At 36.6% G+C, this 12,915-nt stretch overlaps 1 protein-coding gene across 1 annotated transcript; it reads right to left on the bottom strand.

The window, feature by feature from the left end:
* Window positions 1-2,516: 2,516 nt before the first annotated feature.
* LOC107687241 (single-pass membrane and coiled-coil domain-containing protein 3-like) lies at window positions 2,517-5,337 on the bottom strand. The gene is made up of 3 exons (XM_016484487.1): window positions 5,260-5,337; window positions 5,098-5,143; window positions 2,517-3,259 (listed from the first exon to the last, which is right to left on the bottom strand). Exon 3 carries the CDS (start codon window positions 3,238-3,240, stop codon window positions 2,575-2,577), a length of 666 nt encoding a protein of 221 aa, XP_016339973.1. The 5' UTR covers window positions 3,241-3,259; window positions 5,098-5,143; window positions 5,260-5,337; the 3' UTR covers window positions 2,517-2,574.
* Between the last annotated feature and the right edge of the window lie 7,578 nt (window positions 5,338-12,915).

Here is a 12,915-nt window from a genome sequence, read left to right as displayed (position 1 = left end):
ATCAGGTGCCAGGAAATCAGAAAACACGGCGAGATTAGACTAAGACTAGAACTAGGAACTAGAAACTAACACAGGGAAAAGGCTCCATAAAGTAGCTATCGCACGATGAGCGATAAGCGCTAAACAATACTCGGCAGTTTGAAAAGGACCTGAGTGGGTGTAATATAGTGAGTGTGAGATTGGTTACAGCTGTGTGCAATCAGTGCAATGGATGATGGGATATGTAGTCCAGGATGACATGCAACAGTTTGTGTAGTGTGAGAGTCAATGTAATGGAAGAGTGACCTCTGGTGGCGATTGAACGGAAGTCCATGGACCGGATTCGTGACATTAAGAAGAGAAGGCCATAGTGAAAAGTAGTATGTAATTAATACGATGCTTAAGGATAATAAAAAAATCATTCTGGGCCAATATATGTACAGACGGAAAAGATACAGATACTTAAAGGTGGCAGGGATGAAGTTTAGAGATGTTTGCGCTAGTGGTTCATATTTGTTTCTGAGAAATCTATTGAAAAACTAGTGAAACATACATGGCTTTAAACATTCAGAACAGTTATATATATACAGTATGTATAATCACCAAGTTAATTGAAAATGAATCTTTTAGCTGTGTTTTATTAAGGTTATAGAAACAATCTCTTCCACCACTGCTGCACTGAACTTTGTTACTAATAACAGAATTCGGCAGACATGATCATACTCAGAGGCGTCAAAAAATAGCTGAATAATATTTGTTATATTTGATACAATCACGTTGTATCGTTCATGGTTAGAACGTTCAGTGCGTCAAATCACCAGCTGCTAAATTCAAATCTGCGTTCGCAGAAGCGTTTATACAGATCTGCACATTATAACCAATCGCACACGATTCTGTTGAGTTTATGAATGCAATGACCAATCAGAGGCGTTCAGGTGAGTCAGATGAGTTCAGGCTCGCTGACTGAATTCCCTGGCGAATTCTCTCATCAGAAACAACAAAGTGCAGAAGTGTGTACGATGTAAGTAAGATATCCATTTCACAGTGCAAACAGCTTCAGCAATTATAATGGGAGTTTTTGAGACAGAAGTCTTGATAATGAAATGATAATGATAATGTTCTTTGATAATGTAAGGTAAATGTCATTTGCTGTGTTTCTGTACAATGAAAGTGTTATAATTAGTAAATTAAAACTCTTTTTTTTTTATTAAATTCACGTTAAATACAAAGTCAGTCATATAACAATATTTTAAGGCATGACACCCATATGTGGTACTTTTATGCATAGTTAATGTGTCATTCTACAGAAATGTCCACTTTTGGTATGGCAATGTCTTAAATGTATTTCTTTTTCTAACATTTAAAATTAGACCACCTTTTTAGATTACCTTTTGATTTTATGAATATACACATCTTTATTTACCCATAAGGAAGGTCAGGTGACACCAGTGACAGAATAACACCATTGACCATTTTCATGAAAAATGCATTTTATAAAATGGCTTTTGCAAGGTATCAAACCACATGTTGTCAGTCGTGGTATACTCACTAAATTAAGTAGTTTAAGCCATTTGTATTCTAGTTTTTTACAATTCCCTAACAGTAAAGCAGGTCATACCAGTGAGTTCAACTAAAAGCTTCATATGAAATGTCATTTACATCATATATTTGATAGTTATGAATACATTATTGTATTTTAAATGGTAGAAAAACCTGGTTTGGACCTCAAAATAAAGCACTTTTTCTCTGTACATGGCTGTAGGGACAAGCAGTTCTGTGGCGCTTGGAATTCTATATAATTAAATAAAAACAATTATTGCCACATGGCTCAAGGAGGTGTAATTGTTCAAATAACATATTGTTTGATTTTAAAATATATAGAAATCTCATCCCTAAAGTGTTTTTCAAGTAATATTTCTGTAAAGGCTAGGGAGAGAAAAATTGACATTTCCATAGAATGACCCTAATAGAGCATTAGGCTAATTTGCCCGTTATAGATTAACTAACATGATATATAAAGGTGCAAAATGTATTTGCTTACTTGGGAATATTTCAAATAGCCTAAAAAAGGAAAAATGTAGTTCTGTAAAGGCTAGGGAGAGAAAAATTGACATTTCCATAGAATGACCCTAATAGAGCATTAGGCTACTTTGCCCGTTATAAATAATAAGTGCATGACGCCCCGGATCATACTTACTTATTTCTGAAATCTTTAGATCTAATATTTGTATTATAGGAAGAAGTGGACAATCAGCCATGGTTTTATGACCCTTTAATAGCGGGAGAACTGATTTTATTATTATTTTCTTTTCAATTCTCATATATTTCTGCATCTTTTAAGCATAAATGTAATAACATTAATCATACTTACTTATTTCTGAAATCTTTAGATCTAATATTTGTATTATAGGAAGAAGTGGACAATCAGCCATGGTTTTATGACCCTTTAATAGCGGGAGAACTGATTTTATTATTATTTTCTTTTTCAACATATCATTTCACATCATTTCAATTCTCATATATTTCTGCATCTTTTAAGCATAAATGTAATAACATTTGCTTATAATTCCAAGAAACATTTCAACCTGACATTTTTTATTCATTCAAAATCTCAATTTTGATTCGGACATAGGTAATGTTATCCTGATATTGTTCAGACGCTGGCCTGAATTCCGCCAAAGCTCTGTCATACTGGTCCAGCTCCGCCCGAAGTCGATCACCCTCAATTTTCCCAAGAATGGCCTCAACAATCATGTCGATCCCCAAGAACACCACTGTCAACACAACACCGGCTAATGCCGTTGCTCCAATTTTAGCAAACTTACCTGCTATGTTTGCCAGAATAGCTCCATTCTTAAGTAAAATGCCAAATAAAACAGTAGATCCCACAGTTCCAATACCACAAACTATTGCAAAAGCCCTTGAAATCGCTTTAAAATCTATAGTAGACAGAGAAGACAGTTTTCGCAGTTTCTCGTACAGGGTGGGTTCCAGCTTCTCCTTCAGCCTCTTGTCAATCCTCTCTACTTCTGCCTGTATCTTATGCATGCATTCAATTATCACATCACAGTTCTCCCGAAGAGTAGCGCTCTCGTTCAGAAAGATATGTTCGAAGGAGCAGCTCAAGTGCTTGTTCATAGCATCAATCAGTTGGTTGGTGGCTCTGAAGTTGTTCCTCATCAGATCTTGAAGCTCTTGACTTCTGCGGATGAGCTGCTCCCTTCTCTTAGGGTTTTCAGGGTAGAAGATGTCACTCCACATTTTTCTTAATATTAGGATCCTTAAGAAGAGAAACCATTTGTAAGGAAACTATAAATGAAAAGGCATTAACCTGTTAGCCTTCACCCCGCTTACTGAAGCCCCAAACTAAAACAGATCCCGTTCAAGAAGCCTTTCCACTAAAAGCATAAGTTTGGTCTCATTTGAGAGCACACACTTGGCAGTTTATTGTAAAGTCAGAATGAATTATTGTCCTAACGAGACAAAAGTCATTGATATCTTCAAAGCTTTGTAAAGTTATTAGAAGCTAAATATCTTTGTGAAAATAAAATTGAAGTTGGCCTAGCTTTAATCTAGAAATGCACTGCAGTTAAAGCCACACATCTGATCAAATCTGAAGAGAAGTCTAAAACTCTGAAATGTTTTTAAGACCAAGTCATATGATTTCTATTTTGAGAAGATTCTAAAATGCTTATCTTTACTGTTATCTTCTAAGCATCCATTCAGTGTATTGTCTGTATTGTTTTGTGGTGCAAAGTGCCCCATTTACACCTCTCTGGCCTGCTTATGGCTCTATTCTTTTGTCTTTATTACAATTACTGATGGGTCATAATTTTTTTCGGTAGAAAGACAAACAAATAGTGATGAAAGCCAACATATTAAATGTCACAGATTTACTGAGTAATCCAGTGTTTTGTAGAAGAGGGTCAAAATTACAATTTTCACCTGAGATTTGGAGCCAAATTACAGGGGGGTTAAAAATGACTTTAGAAAGATGGCAGCATCATTATTCTATTTTTACACAAAAAAATGAGATGAAAAACATATTTTAACAGTATTCTGCACACTGATAAATGCGGATTAGCATTGCGTTAAGTGGCCCCTGCCATTTTTCCTAACTAGATAAAGTCAAGATACATTTTTGTAGTTGCCATGGACTATGTTGACAAGAATGATGTGTAAATATTCACTGTGAAGCTTACACTGGTGACGTACCTGAGAGAAAACAGATTTCACAGTAAGGGATTGAATTTAAAGCAGTAAGAAAAAAGTGTTCTAAAGCTTATTGTTTTGCAATATATCACAGTTATGTATACTAAACTCTAAAAAATGCTGGGTTAAATACAACCCAGTGCTGGGTTTGTCCCTATTTTACCCAGCACTGGGTTGTATTTAATCCAGCATTTTTTAGAGTGTATTAGCAAAGGCCTGTATTTAGGGAGTACAAGTTATTTAAGTAAAATATATATATTTTTACCTGAATTATAGTATTTTTTGAGGGTACAACGCCCCCATGGGGCATCGCTTCCCACTATCATACTGTAGTTACTCTGTTCTGATCATAAAGGCCCAGGTTTCCTATTTACAAATTACCTCAAGTTAGCATCAGCTAGCTAGTTATCTAGCCATTTAGAAACAGCTAACAATATTTTTCAAATAATGTAATTTTTTAATTTCTAATTATTGGTTACATTCCTTTTCATTTTAAACTAAAACTGATTGTACTGTCTTTGCTGTGAATGCATAAAGCAAACTGTTTTGTCAGTCTGGGGGCATTTTACCTCACCTGTGGGGCAAAACAGATAGCATTGCAAACTGAGTATTAAAGTAAGTACTGAAGTATTTAAAGTACATCTCCATTTTATTATTCCAAGTCTACTGAAGCCGTGAACAGTCGCTCTGTGAACAGTCATTTAATTCAAAAGGTACACCTGAACTTTAGCATGACACAAGAGGTCACGAGAGACAATGCTATTTCACAACCAAACCTGATGGAATGAAATTCCTGTGCCCATAGCGTCTGCGGATTAATGCCATAAAGTTTTCTCATTGAACGTCAATATGTGACAGCTTGGGAGTGAGAATGTGTAGAAGTTATACGCACTTTAAAATACTTACAACTGGTACCTGGTACAGAAGACTCTGGTCTCTCCTTTCTCGTTACCTTTAAATTAAAGCAAAAGAGGCCAATTCTATTATAAAACAAGTTAGTTTACCGATTACAGTTTCTTTCTCTAGCAGTGGAAATATTGAACAAATATTGTAAGTTACAGTACTAACCCAAAGTTTTTCAATCAAAGACTTCTGGCTCGGAGGCACTCTTCAGGTCGTGAGTCAGCATCTAATGTAACTCTTGTTATCCCGGATATTTAAAGATAAATTGGTGACCTCCCCAGTGAGGCAATCCAGACTGGAAACGCCCCTCTGAAAAGACAAGCTCCTGTCCTCTCGTCTGTGTCACGTCTCACCCACAGCAACAATCTTCCTGCTTTCCTTCATTGTTCAATAGGTTGTGATTCATTATGTGATTTAAAAGTGAAATGCTAACTGCTAGATCATTTGATCTTACTAAGGTAACTTACTGGGCATTTAAATACAGATGATCAGGATTTATAACCATAAGAGAAGGTGCAAGGCAGTTGTCAAGAGCAGTGATGCCAACTTAGCAAATTGGTTGCTAAATTTAGCTTTTATTTTTTTATTTTTCAAAAAGCTCCAGGCAAGAAATTTTGCTATTTTTAAAAATTTATTTAGCATAAAAAAGGCACATATTTTCATCTAAATGACACAAAACGGGGAAACCATTGAACAGCCAGCCAGCCAAGCAGCAGAAAAAATGAAGTTGCTACTTGCACTTGTACACTAATAATTGTTTATTTATGATACAGCATGTTATTAGCTTGTCACTTAGGTACACTGTTAGAAAGAATATGTGAAAAATGGAAAAGGTACTGGTAATTTTCTGCCAATACATTATCTGTTAAGTAGTAACCCTAAAACCCCAAATTTAACGTGTAATTTAAAACACCTGTGAAAAATCAATACAGATTGCTTAATATTAACACAGTGCACTGTGCCTTATTTTTACAGACTTTTATTAGAGAGTAGGAGATGAACTCCCAGTACACTGCTTAAAACTATTTTCAGAATGTGTAGTTTTACTAATTAATAATAAACAAAAAAAAACAGATGAAATGTAATTAAAATATCTGATCATAAAGATGTTCTTTATATTCTTTTACAAATAAAATGCTATTTTTTATGGACAAATCTAAATATATTTTGAATCATATTTCTCACAGAGATTTGAGTAATCTCATTGTGTATTCTTAGCAATAATGCAGTTTTGTGTCATGGTTACGCAATGCATTTAGTATTTAGCAACTTCACCTAAGAATTAGCTGGAAAAGCTGGTCAAGAGCTGATTCCACAGGGGAGTTTTGCTTTTTTAAGATGAGACATGACACATGAGGAAGTATGAAGAATGACAGTTAGTGATCTATACACACATTCACACGTATCCTTATCTGGTACCGGAGCATCAGAGCCCGCTCTGCAAGACTGCTCAACAGCTTTTTCCGCCAGGCTGTGAGCCCCCGCTGAAATCTCATCCACAACCCTACCTGCAGAAACACAATCGTTTCTTTCTAAATGCACCAGACATGTTCTTATAAACACTCCATGTTACAAGAACTTAATAAGGACTAAATAAATGTTTACTTGTGAATGCACCACTATCATATTGCACTATTTGCTTCTTAATCTTAAATACCTCTTTTGCACAATATCATGCACAGTTATGTAAAGTACTTGTATAGTCTGTCGTAGGTTATGTGTATGTATAGTCAACTATTTATAGTATATGTATAGTTAGATTACTGCTTTCAGTAAGTTAGATATGTATAGATTTGTTCTTACGTCTAGTGTTGTATGTTTGCAGACTGAGCAGCCTCTTACATATAGGGAGGCATCCTGGGTCATGTTGGGCCACCAGTAACGATTGTGGAGGAGCGAGAGGGTTTGCAGGCTGCCTGGGTGTCCAGAGTCAGGAGAAGTATGATACAATGGGGAAAAAAATATATATGTGAAAGGCTGCTCAGTCTGTGCCAGGTCCAAAGTCCCACGACGATTACTAGAAGGTAAACTGGTCCCCTTGCCAGTCCCTCAATGACCATGGTCACATCTCGGGATTGATTTCATCACGGACTTACCCTCATCCGACGCCAACACCTGTATCCCGGTGGTGGTGGATCACTTCTCCACTTCTCCAATGCAAACTCATCCCTCTAAAAGGCTTACCCACTGCTTTAGAAACTGCTGAAGCATTGTTTCACCAATTATTTTGACATTTCGGACCTGAGGACATAGTGTCTGATAGAGGACCTCAGTTTATATTCCGTGTGTGGCAAGCCTTCTTCCTTGTCTACTGATTGCTGAGAGGAAAATGTTTACAAACTGGTCTTTTTGGAGCGGAATTTATACATTATAATTAAGTCCAGCACTTAATCGCTAAAATGATGATTCAAACAAAAAATATTATCCGTAAGCTAAGCAATCTACGGAGCCCTGCACATGACATGCAGGAAAAAAATAGTAGGCTAAATCATGCACACAATTTATTCCCTTGATTTACTAAATTATGTGCACTTTTTAGCAAATTGATGGAACGAATTAGTAGTACTTTTTTTTTAACACTTAAATTGAAGTTAAATGTTAATAGAGGCTTGCGTTGTGTGGCAAGATCCCTCATCATATTAAACTTACTTTGATTCGAAATGTCGTGTCTCGCAGGACCACAGTGATACATAAATAAACATAATATAAACATACAACACTAGACGTAAGAACAAATCTATACATAAAAAAAAGCAGGTTGATTTGTTGCTACCTTGCGTAACCATGACAAAAACTGCATTATTGCTAAGAATACACAATGAGATTACTCAAATCTCTGTGAGAAATATGATTCAAAATATATTTAGATTTGTCCATAAAAAATAGCATTTTATTTGTAAAAGAATATAAAGAACATCTTTATGATCAGATATTTTAATTACATTTCATCTGTTTTTTTATGTTTATTATTAATTAGTAAAACTACACATTCTGAAAATAGTTTTAAGCAGTGTACTGGGAGTTCATCTCCTACTCTCTAATAAAAGTCTGTAAAAATAAGGCACAGTGCACTGTGTTAATATTAAGCAATCTGTATTGATTTTTCACAGGTGTTTTAAATTACACGTTAAATTTGGGGTTTTAGGGTTGACACGGGTCACGACGAGGCGTTCCCCATAGCGACCCCTAGAGGACGCAGTTCGAAGTTCCCATGAAAGGGAACCAAAACTCCCCTGTGGAATCAGCTCTTGACCAGCTTTTCCAGCTAATTCTTAGGTGAAGTTGCTAAATACTAAATGCATTGCGTAACCATGACACAAAACTGCATTATTGCTAAGAATACACAATGAGATTACTCAAATCTCTGTGAGAAATATGATTCAAAATATATTTAGATTTGTCCATAAAAAATAGCATTTTATTTGTAAAAGAATATAAAGAACATCTTTATGATCAGATATTTTAATTACATTTCATCTGTTTTTTTATGTTTATTATTAATTAGTAAAACTACACATTCTGAAAATAGTTTTAAGCAGTGTACTGGGAGTTCATCTCCTACTCTCTAATAAAAGTCTGTAAAAATAAGGCACAGTGCACTGTGTTAATATTAAGCAATCTGTATTGATTTTTCACAGGTGTTTTAAATTACACGTTAAATTTGGGGTTTTAGGGTTACTACTTAACAGATAATGTATTGGCAGAAAATTACCAGTACCTTTTCCATTTTTCACATATTCTTTCTAACAGTGTACCTAAGTGACAAGCTAATAACATGCTGTATCATAAATAAACAATTATTAGTGTACAAGTGCAAGTAGCAACTTCATTTTTTCTACTGCTTGGCTGGCTGGCTGTTCAATGGTTTCCCCGTTTTGTGTAATTTAGATGAAAATATGTGCCTTTTTTATGGTAAATATTTTTTTTTTTAATAGCTACATTTCTTGCCTGGAGCTTTTTGAAAAAGAAAAGAAAAAAAAAGCTACATTTAGCAACCAACACTGCTCTTGACAACTGCCTTGCACCTTCCCTTATGGTTATAAATCCTGATCATCTGTATTTAAATGCCCAGTAAGTTACCTTAGTAAGATCAAATGATCTAGCAGTTAGCATTTCACTTTTAAATCACATAATGAATCACAACCTATTGAACAATGAAGGAAAGCAGGAAGATTGTTGCTGTGGGTGAGACGTGACACAGACGAGAGGACAGGAGCTTGTCTTTTCAGAGGGGCGTTTCCAGTCTGGATTGCCTCACTGGGGAGGTCACCAATTTATCTTTAAATATCCGGGATAACACGAGTTACATTAGATGCTGACTCACGACCTGAAGAGTGCCTCCGAGCCAGAAGTCTTTGATTGAAAAACTTTGGGTTAGTACTGTAACTTACAATATTTGTTCAATATTTCCACTGCTAGAGAAAGAAACTGTAATCGGTAAACTAACTTGTTTTATAACAGAATTGGCCTCTTTCGCTTTCATTTTAAGGTAACAAGAAAGAAGAGACCACAAAGGAGTCTTCTGTACCAGGCTGTGAGTTTTTTAAAGTCCTTATGATTTCTACACATTCTACACATATTGACTTTCAATGAGAAAACTTTGGTGTGAATATGCAGACACTATGGGCACAGGAATTTCATCACATCAACTCACATGCCTTATTCAGACAGCAATTTTTTTTCATGTGGAAATCTGTAAAAAAAAAAAAAAAGTTTGCATGGCACCTCAATAATAAAACTCATGCATTCAGATGAATGATGAATGATTCAGCAGAAAAAATGTCAGGCGCTCTTCTTAAAACGACCGGCTGGTGGCGCTTAAAAACGTTTTGGTGGCACAGCATTTTTCCAGCTGAGACACTTTAGATGCTATGATTTGGAATATCCACGGCAGCAACATATTACTAGTATCTCGTTTTTAAGAATTGTACTAAATATAAAACAGCAGTAACCAGTAATATGGACTTTTCCATTGCTGTAGGCAGTTGTTGTACAAGTAGGATGGTTGGTCGCTATTTGTCCCACCCGTCCTATATTTATAGATGGGTAAATAGTGATAGTGACGAGAGCAGCGTTTTACAGTTATCAACTCAAACAAACCCCAAAAAATTAAAAAGAGGGCAAGGGCAAATGAACTTGTAATTATTATGGCAGTGCATCAAAATTCAGCGTCATCAGTCTGCCAAAAAGAAACAGAATGCTTTACGCACCATTAGACGTGGTAGGGACCATGTGTACATTTCTTTCATACCAACTAACATTTTGAAAATATGAACATGAGTTTCATGAATTCGAAAGTTTACGTCAGAACGGCTTTATGGACAATTTACACAAAAATTTGTTCTGCACGTGTTTCATGAATGAGGCCCATTGTGTTTTTGGTTTTGTCTTCAGTGCCTTGTGCGGCCTAGTTTCCCAGTGTATGATTATTGTATTCAGTTCACCTGCCGTCTAATTTATTAGTCCTAATTTGGTTCAGTACTTGTAGTCCCATGTTTTCTTGTGCCTAGCTCACACTGCATGATTTTAGCCCCGGTTTTCACTCGCCAACAGATTTTGCAAAATTGCCGACAAATGCCTGAAATCAAATCGGTGCGATTCAAAATCCTGCTCTGTGAAAATTACATTGACGATGATCTACAGCCAATGAGAGAGCGCGATACAAGGCAGCAGGGAGTTCAAGGAGGAGTTAAAGACCACTATATCAGCAAGCAAAGGCTCCTTTTCGGTCTATTTGAACTCGAGAAATAAAGGAAGGAAGGTTTCTTTTTCTCATTTTCGCTGCAAATTAGCACACAGACAATTTGGATCGCAAGCTTCTTTTGTCCTTAATTGCATTTTACTTCCTGTTAGAGTGAAGTGAAGTGAAGTGACGTGGCATGTGGCCAAGTATGGTGACCCATACTTGGAATTAGTGCTCTGCATTTATCCCATCCAAAGTGCACACACACAGCAGTGAACACACACACACCGTGAACACACACCCGGAGCAGTGGGCAGCCATTTCTGCTGCGGTGCCCGGGGAGCAGTTGGGGGTTCGGTGCCTTGCTCAAGGGCACCTCAGTCGTGGTATTGAAGGTGGGAGAGAGCGCTGTACATTCACTCCCCCCCTACAATTCCTGCCGGTATGAGACTCGAACCCACAACCTTTGGGTTACGAGTCCGACTCTCTAACCATTAGGCCACGACTTCCCCCAGTCTTGCACAAGAACTCTGACCTCATTGCATTATTTCCTTATCACTTCTCGTGTGTTTGGTTGTGCAACGTTGTTTTCGAACCAGACAGAATTGAATTGTTTCAGTCAACTAAATAGATTTGAATCTACAGTAGATTTTGTCGACTAAAATCTAAAGGGTTTATTTAAATAGTAATGCATCAATTAAGCATTTCTCTTGCAATACACAGATACACATTCGATATTCTCCCAACAGTTTACATTCACTTAATCAACTGTTAATTTACTCGGCAAAATTGAAATGTTAACATAATTGTGTGAAATAGAGCTCAGTTCAGTACTTGTCAGGGACTGACACATACTAGTTGAGCCTGAGCCCTAGAGTGGTGGAACTATGATGCATTTTTGTTGGCCAAAACTTGGAAGCAAGTTAGCATTTTAGCACTTCCGGTTCCATCGTCCTGAAGTCAATGGCTTTTTTGAATGGGTTTTTGGTTAAATGAGGTGAAATGAGGTCTGTGGTTAACACAAGCTCAAGATACTTTCACGTTTTATTCTACATGATAAAGTACATCAGGATTACCCAACCAGTGACTTTTCAAAGCTGTTCCGTGTCTTAAAAAATCTTAAAAGTAATGGGCGTGTCAATCCTAAATTTAGGACTCCTAAATATTTGCTCTAAGAGTATTTCACAAAGTGTTTTAGAACTAAAACTAGCTCCTAAATCTGTGAAACATTAGGAGTAGTGAAGAGGACTCCTAAGTCACTAAGACCAAATGACAAACTATCCACCATGCTGAAAAAAACCCATACAAACCATCACAGAAATTCTAATGGTTTCCACTACAAATACCAATGCAATCATTACAAACCATCAACTTTTAGCCATTAAAACCAATAAAAAATGGTTTCCTGTAGTGTGCTTTTGGGACATATTCCATTAGGATTTAGTGGTTTTATCAAGCCACCAATTAAAGGTGACCAATTACCAGTAGAGACCAACAGGCACCATTACAGTTTCCATTAAAACCAGTACAATTACCATTATAACCAGTAAAACCATTACAAATTTCGTGATGGTGTCTGTTGTCTTTTTCAGCAGGGCTAAAATTGCTGTAGCCGGCAATCTGCCTAAGAACGTAAACATACTGCATTTTTTTTGCACACATATGTTTTCTCACACGTCTTTTTTGGTTTTGGAGGTTATCCCAGCTCTAAATTTTCATTAACAAGTTGGGCAAGAAGTAACAGCTGTTCTCGCGTCCAGTTTGGTTTTCTTTTGCGTTTGCATGTCTTACTATCAGCCGTGATTATTCTACTCTGTTAATTAAAAGGCTGTTTATATGCATATCTGCTAATTGTTTACATGAAGCACACATGTAAGAGGCTGACAATTAGCTGAACATATACTTGTTTAAAGATGCAGTCCGTAAGTTTTGCCTCTTTGTCACCATCTCCGTTTGAAAACCTGGAATTGCAGCTACTTGCGGAATTATCTTCATTGCGTGGGTTGTGCTCCGGCGCGGCTCCAGCGCGGATGAATCTAATGTTTTGAAGAGCATGTGTGGCTGTCAGTCACCGCACCGGTGTGAATCCTGTACTTAGTAATCACAGATTCTAGCCTACGTCTTGGAATATATGACCC

Source organism: Sinocyclocheilus anshuiensis, unplaced genomic scaffold (genome assembly GCF_001515605.1).
Source record: "Sinocyclocheilus anshuiensis isolate Anshui unplaced genomic scaffold, SAMN03320099.WGS_v1.1 scaffold745, whole genome shotgun sequence".
Classification (NCBI taxonomy): Eukaryota; Metazoa; Chordata; class Actinopteri; order Cypriniformes; family Cyprinidae; genus Sinocyclocheilus; species Sinocyclocheilus anshuiensis.
Note: the sequence above shows the minus strand (reverse complement) of the source record. Positions and strands in the feature narration are given on the sequence as shown.